The sequence below is a fragment of the Drosophila innubila genome, assembly GCF_004354385.1.
Source record: "Drosophila innubila isolate TH190305 chromosome 3L unlocalized genomic scaffold, UK_Dinn_1.0 0_D_3L, whole genome shotgun sequence".
In the NCBI taxonomy this organism is placed as follows: domain Eukaryota; kingdom Metazoa; phylum Arthropoda; class Insecta; order Diptera; family Drosophilidae; genus Drosophila; species Drosophila innubila.
In genome coordinates this window covers 10,940,113-10,955,682 of record NW_022995376.1, presented here as the reverse complement: position 1 = coordinate 10,955,682, position 15,570 = coordinate 10,940,113, and the positions used below count along the sequence as shown (strand labels likewise).

General features: G+C 43.5%; 4 protein-coding genes across 7 annotated transcripts in view; 3 read left to right on the top strand and 1 right to left on the bottom strand.

Annotated features, from left to right (window-relative positions):
- Positions 1-8,896, top strand: part of LOC117786783 (neurotactin) — a 28,193-nt gene extending 19,297 nt beyond the window's left edge. For 2 of the 4 annotated variants that reach the window (XM_034625168.1, XM_034625167.1), the window contains exons 2-3: positions 4,989-5,654; positions 5,718-8,896. In XM_034625168.1, coding sequence (XP_034481059.1) covers positions 5,060-5,654; positions 5,718-7,648 — 2,526 coding nt within the window. In that variant the 5' untranslated portion in view covers positions 4,989-5,059 and the 3' untranslated portion in view covers positions 7,649-8,896. Of the gene's footprint in view, positions 1-2,639; positions 2,646-4,988; positions 5,655-5,717 lie in introns of all 4 variants that reach the window. The other 2 variants (XM_034625169.1, XM_034625170.1) reach the window with 2 other exon arrangements.
- Positions 8,513-11,047, bottom strand: LOC117786799 (E3 ubiquitin-protein ligase RFWD3). The gene is made up of 2 exons (XM_034625195.1): positions 9,637-11,047; positions 8,513-9,582 (listed from the first exon to the last, which is right to left on the bottom strand). Exons 1-2 carry the CDS (start codon positions 10,988-10,990, stop codon positions 9,029-9,031), a joined length of 1,908 nt encoding a protein of 635 aa, XP_034481086.1. The 5' UTR covers positions 10,991-11,047; the 3' UTR covers positions 8,513-9,028.
- A 477-nt stretch (positions 11,048-11,524) lies between these two features.
- On the top strand, positions 11,525-13,205 carry LOC117786873 (cold shock domain-containing protein CG9705). Its single transcript, XM_034625292.1, has 4 exons — positions 11,525-11,887; positions 11,974-12,258; positions 12,386-12,508; positions 12,591-13,205. The coding sequence occupies exons 2-4, from the start codon at positions 12,122-12,124 to the stop codon at positions 12,760-12,762; spliced, it is 432 nt and encodes a 143-aa protein (XP_034481183.1). The 5' UTR covers positions 11,525-11,887; positions 11,974-12,121; the 3' UTR covers positions 12,763-13,205.
- Positions 13,206-13,356: 151 nt separating this feature from the next.
- On the top strand, positions 13,357-15,527 carry LOC117786810 (acetyl-coenzyme A transporter 1). Its single transcript, XM_034625207.1, has 3 exons — positions 13,357-13,623; positions 13,684-15,091; positions 15,156-15,527. Exons 2-3 carry the CDS (start codon positions 13,700-13,702, stop codon positions 15,339-15,341), a joined length of 1,578 nt encoding a protein of 525 aa, XP_034481098.1. The 5' UTR covers positions 13,357-13,623; positions 13,684-13,699; the 3' UTR covers positions 15,342-15,527.
- Positions 15,528-15,570: the final 43 nt, after the last annotated feature.

The following is a 15,570-nucleotide window of genomic DNA, read 5'->3' as shown; positions in this document are numbered from 1 at the left end:
TTATTGTCTCTTGAGCACAATTACAAATTCATAAAAATTTGAGTCCTCGTTTTCGTTTTGTTTGATTTCCAAATCCTCAGCGAAATGGCGCCTCAATTTTGGTTGTTTGTTGTCGTTGCTGTTTCCCTTAGAGAGTTTGCACCCCTTTTTTCGAATTTCCGAATGTTTTACCTGCCCTCTGAGATTGTCATCTATCAGTGGAATAACGAGTAAACGTCTCCGGGCAACTTGTGCACGTGCACGAGAAAAGGCGTCAACCGCAATGTCGCCTGTGGTCGAGTTCGGGTTGAAAGTGGATTGAAGTTTGAGTTTATTTGTTTCACATTTCATGCATGACTACACTGCATGCTTCTCCTGCAGCTCCCGTTTCAACTTCACATCCTCTATTCTGTTATGGGGACACGTGCTCGCAAATGAACTTTGGGCTCTTGATGGGAAAACTTGGCAAGCAATTGAGAAATGGCGCAAGTTCATTAGCTGCTCATCATGTAACGTGTGTTTGCCACTCTTTCCATCTTTTTTTTATGATAAATAGCCATGAAATTAACAACAAAAACAACAAAAGCTAGATAGATCGCTGAATGCTAATCAAAAAAAAAAAGAAGTTAATTTCAAGCGTGCAGAACATTTAATAAATTGTATCTCATAGATACACAGCAACTGCCGCAAGGCATTTGTACTTGAACTATGGCCAGAACTTTAGCTGTAACATGTAGCTTGTAACTTGTAGTTGTAGTTGTAGCTTGTTAGCTGTTTCTTTTGGCCCTTTTTGCTTTCCATCCGCTCCGGATGACAAATTGACTTCGTTACGAGGCAGCCGCGTTTGAAATATGAGTTGCAAATTGAAAAATACTTTTGCTTGCCGCAAGTGGTGTTGAATATGCCGCTGATTGCGGTCGCTTTAGGAAGAAGGATGCACTGTAATTTTGCCTGCAAGCAAAAAAAACTCGTGGCGCCTCAATCAACTTGCCACCTCAGAATTTTCCACCCACCAACGTCGAGCGTTAATTGCATTCCCTTCTCTTAGTTGGTTTTTGTATTTGTTGGTGTCGCCTGTCTAGACAAGTTTCCTCGTATATAATCAAAATTGATATACAAAATAATAAGTGCAGGTTAAAGCGCTTGAAAAATGATTCTTATCATGCTTTTTAATGGCCACAGTGCCGTATGCAGTTGTATTTTTCTAATATCCTGCTTAAGTGTTCCACACTGCATTTGACAGGACAAATCACCCTCAAAGAATATAATTTTACTGCGTGTCAGCACGCAACAATGCTGGCGCCATCTGTTGGCGACAGTTGCTGAAGGCAATGCTTCAAATTTGCCGCAAAAAAGCGTGTGTTAGTCAACAGCAAAAAAACTAATAATAATAATAACAACAACATTGCATTTAAAGTAACTTTTAGTATAAACACCCACGCACACCGCATGCTACCCTCTTCTCCTTCCCCTTGCAACACTTGCCCCTTCCTTATTTTCACTGTCATTTCCTACTTTAATTTATTTCATGCTCGACTGCATTTATCCAAAATTTCGCTCTCTCTTTCTCTTTCCACTCACAGGTTGCGCCCTTGTTGGCAGTTAGGATCAACAACTAAACAACGACAACAACAACAACAACGACAGTGGCAACAAATATTAGTGACCAGTTGTCAGTTTCCCACTGTTTGTTGGGTGTGCACAACAATTGCATTTTTATGCGTTTCTAAGTGTTTTTGGACATGTTAAAGATACTCCAAATTTATTATAGACTTGATTAAATTTCAGACATTTGTTGTTGTCATGTCTAGGCATAGTTGTCGTTCACTTTGTTGTTGTTGCATTTTTTTATTGTTTTTTTTGCGGCTTAAGGGGAGGATTACTTTTTATGTGCGGCTTTGCGTTTATGTTGCATGCTTTTTAGCGTTGCACAGTGGGCTTAAAGTATGAAAAATTGTATTTTATTTTATTTTTCTGAAAAACCAATACCTTTTTTAAAAAATACCTTACCTTTTTTAAAAAGAAATAAAGTAAAGTGTACTTTCTATAGTATTGTTAAATTGTGCTTTTAATTAAGCGATAATTCCTTTTAAAATTTTGACTACTTATACCAAAGTAATGATTGTTTTTAACACCACTGTGCGTACACCCCAAAAAAATATAAAAATGTCTGTGCACATACAATTTTTATGTTTTAACGGCAATTTTCATGTGCGGCACTAAAACAACGGAGAAAAAAAAATATAAGAAAAAGTACATGAGAAGTAAAGGAATCGCATGTGAAACGCAAGTTTCGAATTTGATTTAATTTATGAGGCAAGGCAAATTATAGACTTTGCCACATATTGTGGCATATCGTCGGATATACCCCCTGTCAGATATATTATATTTACTTAGCGGCAATATGCGTGACAATGGGCGCGTCAACTTTGGCCCCTTTGATGGACACAGGATGGACACAGTGAGACAGAGAGAGGGGGAAAGAGTGATGTATGGAGAATGTATCTTTCAACGCATTTCGCAGCTAATTAACAATGATGACTGTTTGGAATTCAACTTTACGACTTGATAGACTTTGAGCTCTCTCGTTCTTTTTGCAATTGCAATAAAGAAACCGACCAGACACATGTTCAACTACAGATACAGTTGCAGTTACTCAGATATAGGTATAGATACAGATACAGATACTGATACTTTTGCTGTAGCATAAGATACAAAGTTCAATGGAAGTATCTTTTGGAGTGCGTTGTAATTACTTTGACCTGCTTCTGTTAACGAGTCTGTAACTTTTTGCTGGGGGCAACTAGCGAACGTCTGCTTGCCTCATGCCACATGCCCCATATCTCCTCCACCTCCATTTATTTCGCTCTCTCTCCTTGTGTGTCTGACTGTTCGTCTAATGCCTTTAAAATCCGCTTCAATTGGATTTTCATTGCGTTGCCTTTGTTATTACATGTCGCATGTTGCAAGTTGCAAGTGTCGTATGTCACTTTGTTTCTTTTCACTTTCGATACGCAACATGGTGCGTTATTCTGTTCCATTTTCTTCTACTAAATTTCTCCCCTCTAGTTTCTCGATTTCTACTAGGCTGCACAATTTCCATGCAGTTGACCAAACACTGATAATGATAATGATAATGTCCACAGATTATGACACGCAACTTATTTGAACTTTAAGTTCACATTTTAATGGAATTTCGGTTGATTTACATGCGGCAGAGTTCACGACTTGGCATCGTTTTCCAATTCCTCCAATTCCTCCTCCTCCTTCTCCTCCTGCTCTTTTATTTCTTCCACTTCATGCGTATAAGTGAGACTTGTACATTTGTTCAGCCTCCTTATTCATATTTTCCTAAGTGTGTCGCTAACTTGACACTTTGTCGTAGATGATAACAAAAAAGAACTTTACATTTGGTTTATTTCAAAGTTCTGCTGCACTAAACAAATCTTTTGACTTATCAGCTATTGACTGCAACTGAAACCTGCTCTATTTCTCAATTATATCAATGAAAAGAGCTGATTCTCATAGTATTTTAAAATATGTGAAGCATTTTAATATGCGATAAAGTTAATGATCAGCAAGCTGGCATTTCTCATTGATTTCATTTTGTTTATAAGTTAAAGAGTTTATTAGAAAGTTTTGCCATATTATTACAATAGTTTTCTTCAGTTGTATAATATATCATAATATAAAAAGAAAACAATGAAGACAAAGAATTTGTTATTAAGTTTTTCTTACTTACATTTCAAATTCAAAAAAAATTTCAGTTATAATATTTAATTATAAAGGATCTTTACAGAGCATTTATGGATGTCTCGACTTACTGTATATTTGATAATAAGCCATACCTAATGTCAACTTAATGACTTTCTTGATCCCTGGCAGGATCCTCAGTCGTTTTCTTGTTAATGCAAATTTAATGTTTTATTTAAAAAACCAATGCACTTTTTGACTGCAGTCTGCTTTGTTTAAAAATACTTTCTCATGACTTCTGTCGCCTGGACTGCGGTCAATTAGCCGAACTGAAACTGGAATCCCGAACGTGCTACTGAGACAATGATAGGTGGACATTTTGTTGGCCAGCGGCGTCACCGTTAATGATTTAGGCCAATTCGGACATGTCCTTGGAATAAAGGACGCAGTTTTCTTGAGCAGCGCTCGTTGCGCACGAAGTTTTCCGCTAATTAAATGGGAAAAATGGGAAAATGTGTGAAATGCGTTGAAGCGCACGTATTGAAGGCAGCAGGGTGCGGGGTACAGTCGATAGGGAAGCAAGCTGAGAAGAGCGGAGGGGAGGTTAAGGCGCAGCTGGCTGCTTAATAAATTTGCGGTCTTCCCGCCCCGAAAGAATGCCATGCGGCATGCAGGACATGCAAGCGAATTTCCACGCTTACCTGAGAACGCTTTTCCAGGTAGCGCAAACAGGACACGTCCAGATTCAGGTAGAGACGATAGACAGCAAGTTGCCCAAGACATTGAGAGTTGCAACAACGGACAAAGGACGAAGGACGCAGCCGGCGTTGACATTTGTCAGGCAGCTCAGCTGCGTCGGCTTTTCGGGAATTTTGGATTTTCCTGTCGAGCGTATAAAAGTCGAGAGAGGAAAGCAGCGACAGCTAGAAGCAAATCAGCACGCGATCGTGATAGATCCTAGATCCTTTCCAGCTGCTTAGCAACTAAATAAAAGTACAAAAAATAAACAACGCAAACTGCAGCCAAAGATTAACTAAGTTAACTAACATATTCGGAAAAAACAAATCAACTAAGTCCAGGTTAGCAAGGAAAAACTAATTCGTTTAACTAGTTTATCGCGAAGAATCATAAATTTAAACTATTTCAAATAAACAAAATTTAACGACTTAAGAAAAAAAACAATTTTATTTCGATTTTGAAAATAAAGTATATTAATTGAACACTTAAAAATACAAGATTGTAAATATTAAGCTTAATAGTTAAAAAAGTTACTTGTTTAACAAATTGCTTAACAAATTCCTCTTTTCTTTTTGCAGAATTCAATTGGAGTTCTCTAAAGTAAACCAACTTACAAATTCAGTCCACACACAAGACTCACCACTCAAAGATGGGCGAACTCGAGGAGAAGGAAACGCCACAGACTGAAGCGACACAGGCGACACAGGAGTCGTTAGAGGAACCAAAGGAGACGGACAAAATGCTGGACAGCAAGAAGAATGAATCGAAAGAGAAGACACCAAGTCCACAATCATCCAAACCGGCCACGCCCAATCCAGGCAAGAAGTCGCCAGTTCCACAAGATAAAACCGAGAAATCAGGCGAGGAAATCATTGACATTCCCGCCGAGAATGGTGGCAAACCGAATGGAGCCGCTGGCGATGGTGATGAGAAGAAGATCAGCAAGGAGGAGCGCGAGGTGAAGCCCAAGAAGATACCCATTGGTGGCCTAAAGCTGCCCGGTTTCTTCATGAAGAACAAACCCAAGGCAGAGGGCGACGATGCCGAGGGAGAACTGCTCGAGAAGGACAAGGAGCAGGAGGAGAAGGAGAAGGAGCCCAATGGTGATGCGGCTGCCAAGGAGGAGCAGAAACCACGTGCTGGTCTTGGCCAGCGGCTGCGTAGTTTCTTTGTGCGCAAACCCGCCGCGGACAAGGATCAGCAGAAGAAGCAGCTGACCAATGGCGATGCGGATGCCAAGTCAGGTAAGACTGCAGTCTAGAACCCCTTGAAGAATCCATTTCTAATCTTGTTTATCTTGCACACAGAAGCCACAGCTGAAGCAGCGGCTGGTGAGGATGCAGATGCTCCACCGAAGCGTGGTCTGCTCAATGCCATCAAGTTGCCCATTGCCAACATGATGCCCAAGAAGAAATCCGGCGATGATGTCGAACTGGGTCTGGGCAAAGCCGGTCTGGCGTCCATGGAAACTCTGGACGATTCACTCAAGGATCAGGACACTGTGGATCGTGCTCCAGTCAAGAGCAATGGCGCCGATGAGCTCAAGAGCGATCTCAAGGATGAGAAACTGGCCGCGGAGCAGAAGCTCGCTGCCGAGGAGGAGGAACGTGATCGTCCCGAGTCTATGTGGAGTCGCCTGCGTGGCTACAAGTGCAGCGTGGATGATGCCCTGATTGTGTTTGGCATACTCCTATTTATGCTGCTCCTGGCCGTCATTGGCTATGTGCTCACCCACGAGACGCTAACGTCGCCACCGTTGCGCGAGGGACGCTACATCTCCGCCGTAACGGGATGTGGCATGGTCGAGGGTGTCAAGGAGGATGGCGCATTCGCCTTCCGTGGCATTCCCTATGCCAAGCCGCCAGTCGACGATCTGCGCTGGCAGCCGGCTCAGTTGATTGGCAAGCTCGAGGAGTGCTGGAATGGAACTCTGCAGACGCACAACCAGAGCACCGTGTGCACTCAACGACTGGGCAATGGCACCACAGTTGGTGACGAGGACTGCCTGTACTTGGATGTGGTCACGCCACATGTACGCTATACCAATCCCCTGCCCGTGGTGGTGCTCATCGGTGCCGAGTCCCTGGCTGGTCCCTCGCCTGGCATATTGCGTCCGTCGGCTCGTTATTCACGCTCCCATGATGTGATCTTTGTGCGTCCGAATTTCCGCTTGGGCGTCTTTGGTTTCCTCGCCCTGGATGCACTCACCAAGGAGTCGCATCCTCATACCTCGGGCAACTATGCGCTGACCGATATCATTGCCGTGCTCAAGTGGATTCAGTTGAATATTAAGAACTTTGGTGGCAATCCCAAGTCGGTGACCTTGTTGGGTCATCGGGCAGGTGCAACGCTCGTCTCGGCGCTGGTCAGCTCCGAGAAGATGAAGAATCTCTACACACGCGCCTGGTCCTCGTCCGCATCGGCCATTTATCCCGGCAAGCCGTTGCAGGAATCGGAGCGTTTGAATCAACAGTTGATGGTCACCTTGGACTGTCAGGATGCAAATTGTCTGCGTGAGGCGTCTAGCGAGAAATTGTGGGCTGCCACGCCAGACACTTGGTTCAACTTCCCGGTGGATCTGCCACAGGCACAGGAGAACAGCAATGCCAATCGTCACGAGTGGTTGGTGCTCGATGGCGACATACTCTACCAGCATCCCTCCGAGTCCTGGAAACAGGTGCCCGCGGTGGACATTACACATCCGTTGCTTGTCATGGGCGCCACAGCCCACGAGGGTCACACGCTGAAGCTGCGGGAATTGCACGCTAATTGGACAGCGGAGGATGTGCGCGCCTATCTGCAGGCATCGCAACTGGGCGCCCTGGGATTAACCGATGAGATTATCCAGCGTTACAATGCCACCAACTATGCTGCCCTTGTGGCCATCATCACGGACATTCGCACCGTTTGTCCACTGCTCACGAATGCCCGTCTGCAGCCGAGTGTGCCCTTCTATGTGGTCACCCAGGGCGAGGGTGAGGATCAGCTGGCCAACGTCGATGCCGATGTCCAGGCCATCCTGGGACGCTATGAGCCACACACCGTCGAGCAGCGACGCTTTGTGTCGGCGATGCAGCAGCTCTTCTATTATTATGTATCGCATGGAACGGTGCAATCATTTGATTCGCGTCGTCGTGTCATCATTGTGGGACAGGATGCAGTTGGTCAGGAGGATCATGAGCATTGCAATTACTGGATCAGCAAGGATATTGTGCCGCGTTATGCGCGCATCGATTAAGCGACCAAGTGCCCACTTTCCCCCCTACTCCTTCCACTCTCTTCTCAATCTATCTTTCAATATGACAAAGTTCGGCGATTTGTTGAATTTGCTATACAAAATTCCCTCTCTCTTTCCGTTCCTCCCTTTTCCATCTCTCTCTATTGACTCTTTTCTTTCAATTTGAGTTAGTTTAGCCTAAGTGAATCTAGTGTTTATATACGGAATACATAAATGTACATTTAGTTCTCGACAATTATTTAAGTTCGTAAGTTCTTTAAGTCTAACGCTAACTCAACAGCAGCATATTCATCTAAACATACATACATGTCTCTACTAAACATAAACATAAAAATAATAATATGTCTATGATAATGTATTCTCTAAACTTAATACACACACATACACAAGAAAACTGCAAAACACACAAATAAAACACGAGATAATATATTTAAAAATATATATACTTGAAAAGTATAGATACAATTTAACGTCTTTCAACTAAACACAACATACCACACACTCTCTATAACTCTTTATACTATAACTAGATATATATATATATATATACAAGATATAGCTGAACGTTAAGAAATCAAAAACCTATGACCAACGATCTTTTTTGATACATTGATATTTTTGACCATTTTTACATATTTAGAAATGGGGGCTAATAGACAAGACTCGAATCAAACAATTTATAAAAAGAAAAAGAGAAAACAATTAGTTTTAGACAAATGTAAGAACGCATCAAAAACAATGGATTTATATAAACAAATTAAATGTGTGTTTAACAATTGAGACTGTCCTGGGGGCGATGAAACTTTGAATTTATTTAGTTTCGTACATTTTTTTCGAATCCAGCCCATAAATGAAATAAACATTTTCTATAGCTTTATATGTATGTATAATTAATCAAACATTTATCTAACTCATGAAATCACATAATAATCTTCATTAATTTTCTTTGTTTTTTTTTTTTTTGTCGAAAATATACTCAAAATACTATATGTATATGTACATGTATGTAATTAACCAAAATGTTTTAGATATTGGAACAGAAAATCGAAATACAGAAAAATCAAAAAGAAAACATTATTCAAAAAACATATATAGCCTTTAGCATTATGGTCATGATTTGTGTGTAAAGTGATAAAAATAACAAAATAAAGATATGAATATATATAAAAAGTTTGTGCGTGAAACAAGCATGAGAATGTTTAAATAATAATACTAAAATAAAATGCCACAAGGAAACATATAACTCAACTGTTTTTTTTTTCTTATCACTAACTAAACGAACACATTAATAATTAGATTAATTTGAATTAATATTTATTTTAGTAAAGCAGCCAATTTGCACAGCAAAAGTCTTGGTGGGAATGGTTACTATTCCACTTGTCAGTTTCGGGAACTGTTGACCTTGTAGACACGACACTTGTTATCGGTTAAGGCGGTCAGATAGGTGCCATTCGATGTATTAACTGGACAAATGTCATAGATGACCTCATTAACGGGCATCGTTTGGATGCGTTCCTCTCGCCTCACATCGTAGATCATCAACTGTTTGTTATCCTGCAAATAGCCAACGACTAGCGTATTATCCTCCACGCCCAGTTGTGTAGGACGCGTCATAAAGGGCGTGGCGGGTGATCCAAATATTGTGGTCTTCACCTTAAACACAGGTACACCATCGATTTTGTCCAACTGGCCGAGTATGAAACGCGATTGCGGATACTGGGCATTGGAGCGGGCCGAGAAGAGCACCGTATCCTGCACTGCGTCATACTGCATGGATAGAAAGGGACCATCTACGTTGAGGCGTGTGGCAACGGCCGTATCATTGGCATACTCGTAGAATTTCACAACGCTCAGTTGACAGACCAAGAAGCCTCCATTGCTGAATACTTTGCCCGCCGGCACGGACGCAATGTTTATCACAGGACTAAAGTTATCTGCAAAGAATAAAGTGTTGAGATGAGAGACATCTTCAATCGGTTGAAACTTACCGTCAGCTTGGAATTCGCTGAGAATCGTCTCCGGGAAACGCACATCAAATACGTAAACGCCTCCACGAAGATCGCCCGCATATAGGAAATGCTCTCGCTCATTGCGATCCAGGCCACAGGACCAAACGGGCTTGTCGTTAGCAGAGAACACCATGCTGCATAGTCGTGTCCTTATATCAAATGTCTTAAGCCGCGCTTCACGACTGGCCACCGTCAACAGGTGCTGACTCTCGCTGAAGGCAATGTCTCGCACCAGCTGCGCTGAGGTGTGCAGAAAATGCAACGGCTTGAAGCTGGGCGGATCAATAAAGCGCACTCCATAGCCAGGGAATAGATTCTGTGCACTCTTCTGGGATGCAATCAGTGTGGAGTGCGCCGAAGAGTAGAGCAGCACTCGGCAACCGGGTTCCCGCGTTATCTCAAAGTTCTTCTCCATATACAGTCGATGGCTGGCCAGCTGATTGAGTTGTTTAAGTGAGCAGCCACTGTCAAGATCGTCGGCAAATGCACCACGTAACCCGCCACCTGAGCGCACCACTTGACGAAGTCTTTCGTAATCCAGCTGCAGAGCATTCAGTTTATTGGCGGTCATCGAGAGTGTCATTTTGACGGTGGCCAGTTCTGTGGTAAGACTCTGACTACGTCGACGCTCTGCATCCAAATCCCTGCGCATGCCATGCTCCTCAGTGCGGTCAATGGCCCTCAGCCGCTTGGCATAGAGGCAGCGTATGTCCCGGTTGGTTGCCTTCGTTTTGCACTGGGGACACACCTTAACGGCCGACTGTCGCTGACTCTCGGTCAGCCAGCGACGAATGCAGGACTCGCCAAACAGGTGACCGCATTTGAGTGAGACCAAACGATGATCACCGCTCATCTCCCATGATTCCAAGCAAATGGGGCACGTCATGCCATCATCTTCATCGTCGTCATTTGAAGATGCCTTCGCCACTGGAGTGCCCATCACCTCATTGCTGGCGACAGGAGACAGACGTTTGCGTTTCTTTGCTGGAGACGGCGTTCCAAGGTCTATTACCTCAGCTGAAAGCGGCTGATGTTGCTGTTGCAGCTGGTGTGCTCTGTGCGATGTCGTTGGAAGCTCAATAATTGGCACTTCTTGTGGTTCGTCATCTGTCTCTTCTTCTGGCTCTACAGGTGGGTTCTGTGGGGCTTCGGCATTGCTCTCTTCATCGACTGATTCAACAGGATCTCCATCTGAGTCCGGGGCTTGTGGGGCTTCTGCATTGCTCTCTTCATCGACTGATTCAACAGGATCTTCATCTGAGTCTGGATCTGTGTCTTCCTCAGGCATTTGGTCGTCAAATATGTATTGCAATACTTCTCGAATGGGTTCCATTAACTGAAGCAATAAACGCGCTGGATTATCAACGATTTCATCCAAATCGCTATCACTCATAACACCTAAATGATAAAAGTTCCATATGATGAGAAAGCAACAAAAGCTAAAAACGACTATTTAATTAATTGTATTCTTGATAAGTCTATTTCATTTGTTTTGCGCGTTGTTTTTATATCGATGCGGCTTCTACTCCAATGTTGCCAGTGTTTTAGAAAAATTGCTGAATATGCAAAGAAGAATAGCTAAAATATAATGGTCAATTTTTGTAACATCAGATTTCATATTTATTCAGATAATTCCAAAATCTTCTCGATTTTGTCAATTTCGTCATTGAAATTGTTATTTTACCAATAACTGTAGCAGCAAGTATCATTATTAAGCTATATAAATAAAGCTATTAAGTAGCTAAATTGGCAACAGTGCTTCTACTACACCAGAGTGTCTGGCAACGTTGGTCAAAGCGTATAGTCTGGCGGCGCTGTTCAATAGTTATCAAGTATCGAGTACCAAGGTCAACATATCGATAATATACGATATAAATTTGACGCCGCCGACGCCATTCATTTTCAGTTTTGGACGAAAAGAAGCGAATTAACTGTTTATAGCGCAATATAAAAGTGGCAAAAGTACATCCAAAAAGTTGTGCAGCTTTGTGTAGATCTAAGTTGTTTGAATTTTATAATTCCCGCGCGCCATATTCCCGATTGCCTTGTGCCGGCTGCATTGCGGATTGCGGCAAAAAGAAAAAGAAAATTGCATCAGTATTAGTGTAGTTGACTGGATGCATGCAAGTTAGAAATCCCCAAGGCACGCGACCTGAAATTCACACAGTTTACGAATTGGAGGCCAGGTGAAAGTGCGCTATAAAAGTTAGTCAGTTGCACTGCCAATTTGGTGAGTGACATTGAAAGAAAAACGTCTTTGAGCGCAACGCAATTTGCTGACTAACCGACTAACCGCCCTGTCCTTGAACTCGACAGACTTGGCTGCTGTCCATTTGAGTGAGAGATAAACACACACACACACGCACACACATCGAAAGCCGCTGCTGCTTCAGTAGTGCTTACATCACTCCCCGCTTGCTGCTCAGCTAATTTCCGCCCACCCATAAAAAAAGGAACAAGTAGAATGGCCGAGCCAAAAACACCTGAAAAGATGCTGTCTGCCAAGCCGCCAATATTCCATCATCAAAATAGCCACAGTCCAAACGCCTCACTGCAACTGCCGAGTCCCATCATCACACGCCGTACACGCACGGCCTCGACGTAAGTCCTTGGTTTTTCCCAACGACCTCTTATCATCTGGCATTGATTTAATTATCTGCTTCTCCTTCTCCTACATCTGCCTGCCACATACACACACACACACACACACACACACACAATAAAACAGTTCGGCGCGCGCCATGGAAAACCCAGTGGTGAATGGTGTTGTGAAATCCTTTAGTCGCACCAAAGGACACGGCTTTATTACGCCCAACAATGGCGGCGAGGACGTTTTTTGTCACGTTTCCGAGTAAGTTCTTCTCTTCTTATTTCTCTTGAAATTAACGAGTAATTTCAAACCATATTTAATATTGACTCATTTCTGTAATCAGCATCGAAGGGGAATATGTTCCCATGCCTGGCGATGAGGTCAAGTATCGACTGTGCGCCATTCCGCCCAAGTTTGAGAAACATCAGGCCGTGCACGTGCAGATAAGCAATCTGACGCCAGAGGTGCACCACAAGTGGGAGGAGTCCGTCTACTGTGGCTCCCCAGCTAAATAGAAGCCGCAACCGAAACGAAACCGTCTGCAATGGCCTTCCACAAGTTAATTAACTAAAGCACGCCATGTGTGAAAACGACGATCAAAACAAAACAATAAGAATTCAATGAAAGCATACAAAACGACTTTATCAATCGTACGTCACAAACACACACACAGCCAGCCAGTTTCAATTATACATCTTTATTAATTAAGCTAAGCAAAAAAAATCAACTCAACTCAGTCACAAGAAACACAGAGTTTAAAGAATTTGTAATGAATTGGGGAAATTGTTATTCGAGAACAGCCGTTTCGTGTTTTTGATTTGGAGCCTGTAACAGTATATGCATACTTAATTTTTGATTGTAATAAAATATTTAATATGTAATCGCAAACAGAAATGTATAAGCAAAGCTAAAGTCCGAATCACTTTATTATTAAATAAATAAGACATTGAAAATTAAATATATTTTATTTTTTAATTCGCAACATGAATAAAAATAACGCAATTCAGTAAAATAACCGTTGTACATTAGTGGAAAAAACCCGTTATGGTGTGAGCTTTCAGCTGTGCCGCTATCGATATATCGATAGCCAAACGAACTTCGATTATCGATGCTTAAGAGAATCGTCGCCTTGAATCAAAAAAGTACTTGGATTTTGTGGATCCGCAAACGTCAACAAACCGTCGCCACATCGCCATAATGAAATAAAGAGAGTTTAAATTTGGTTGTTTATATCGCATTAATCACTGTTGAAGTGGAAACCTGATAAAGATTATTGAAACGGAGCAGAGTTGCCCGCTGAAGTGGAGCTGCCGTTAACTGACGTGGACGTGCGGAGTTGTTGTAATTTTTGTGCTGATTAAACACAGCAGCTGCGGGTAAACCCGATTCATAGCAACAACAAATTCAATATTCAACGCACATTTCTTTGATTCCAGTCTGCAAGTAGCCAACATGTCGAAGCGCCGTCGAGGTCAACCCAATGACGGGCGGGGGGAGCTCGTCGAGTCCATGGCAGATGCGGAGGATAAACACGAGAAGCCTGATCTACGTGGCGATAGACGCAACATTGCCATACTCCTCTTCCTGTATGTACTGCAGGGTATTCCCATTGGCCTGATTGCTGCCGTTCCCATGCTGCTGCAGAATCGTGGCGCTAGCTACAAACAGCAGGCAGAATTCTCCTTTGCCTACTGGCCATTTAGCATCAAACTGCTCTGGGCGCCCATTGTGGACTCGTTGTATGTGCGACGCTTTGGACGCCGCAAGTCTTGGCTAGTCCCTGTGCAGTATCTGCTGGGTGGCTTCATGTTGTTGCTGTCCGCGCACGTGGATCGCTGGCTGGGCGGCGATGGCGTCGATCCAAATGTTCCGCTGCTGACGCTGCTCTTCTTCGTGCTGAACTTCTTGGCAGCCACCCAAGACATCGCCGTCGATGGCTGGGCACTGACCATGCTGAAGCGCTGCAATGTGGGTTACGCCTCCACCTGCAACAGTGTGGGACAAACAGCCGGGTACTTTCTGGGCTATGTGGTGTTCATTGCGCTCGAGTCCAAAGACTTTTGCAACTCGTATCTGCGTGATGTTCCCGCGGATGCGGGCATGATAACACTGCCGCGTTTCCTATGGTTCTGGGGCATCACTTTCATAGTGGCCACAACGCTGGTGGCGCTTTTCAAGAAGGAGAACGACATTACCGATGCTCACACGGATGCACGGTATAAGGAGGAGCACGAGTTGAATATCCAAGAGAGTTACAAGGTGCTGTGGGACATGGTGAGAAAGCGACCTGTACAAATCCTTGCAGCCATTCTGCTCACAGTGAAAGTTACGTTTGCCGCCTCCGATGGAGTCACATCCCTGAAGCTCATCGATGCCGGCGTACCTAAGGAGAAGCTGGCACTGCTGGCCATTCCCGTGATTCCACTACAGCTCATACTACCCATCATTGTTGGCAAATACACCAATGGACCTCGTCCCATGGATTTGTACCTGAGGGCCATTCCCTGGAGGATTGCCTTGGCCACTGTGGCCACGTTGATCGCCTATGCCACCCCGTATCTGATTTCGGGTGGCGAGGTGCCCGTCTATTACTATGTCCTGCTCGTCGTTAGCTATGGATGCTATCAGGTATTCCTATATTCTATGTTTGTGGCTGCCATGGCATTCTTTGCCAAGATCTCGGATCCTGCCGTGGGCGGCACCTACATGACATTCCTGAATACCCTCTGCAATCTTGGCGGCAACTGGCCCAACACGGTGGTGCTCTGGCTAGTGGATGTGCTGACCTGGAAAAAGTGCACCACACAGCCCGACAACACCTGCCTCAGCAAGGAGGATCAGCAGGTAAGACCCCATTCATCATCTCATGCTTCCAAGCAGTTACTTTAATTCTTGTCATTGGTTACAGGAGTGCACAAAAAGTACGGGCAAATGTGAAATAGTCTTTGATGGTTACTATCTGGAGGCGATAGTGTGTGTGGTCTATGGCATCATTTGGCTGCTGGTCGTGCGCAAATGGATACGGCATTTACAGAATCTACCGACGCGTGCCTGGATGGTGGTGTCTCCTACGGCGAAGAATAAGCTAAGGTAGCAATTAATTGTTTGATCTTCGATCTGCGCTAGTCGCAGTCTGTAGTACAAGAAGCTAAACTAGTGAACTAGGACTAGGACCATTCTAGGCTAGGCGAATTATAAATTGTTTGTAACTCCGTATCCGTATTGTTTTTTGTAACCTAATATTCCAATGGAAATAAAAGCAAATTCAATGTTGAGCATATTAAATGTTGAATATTTCATATTCAAGACGTGATCTCTCCAGG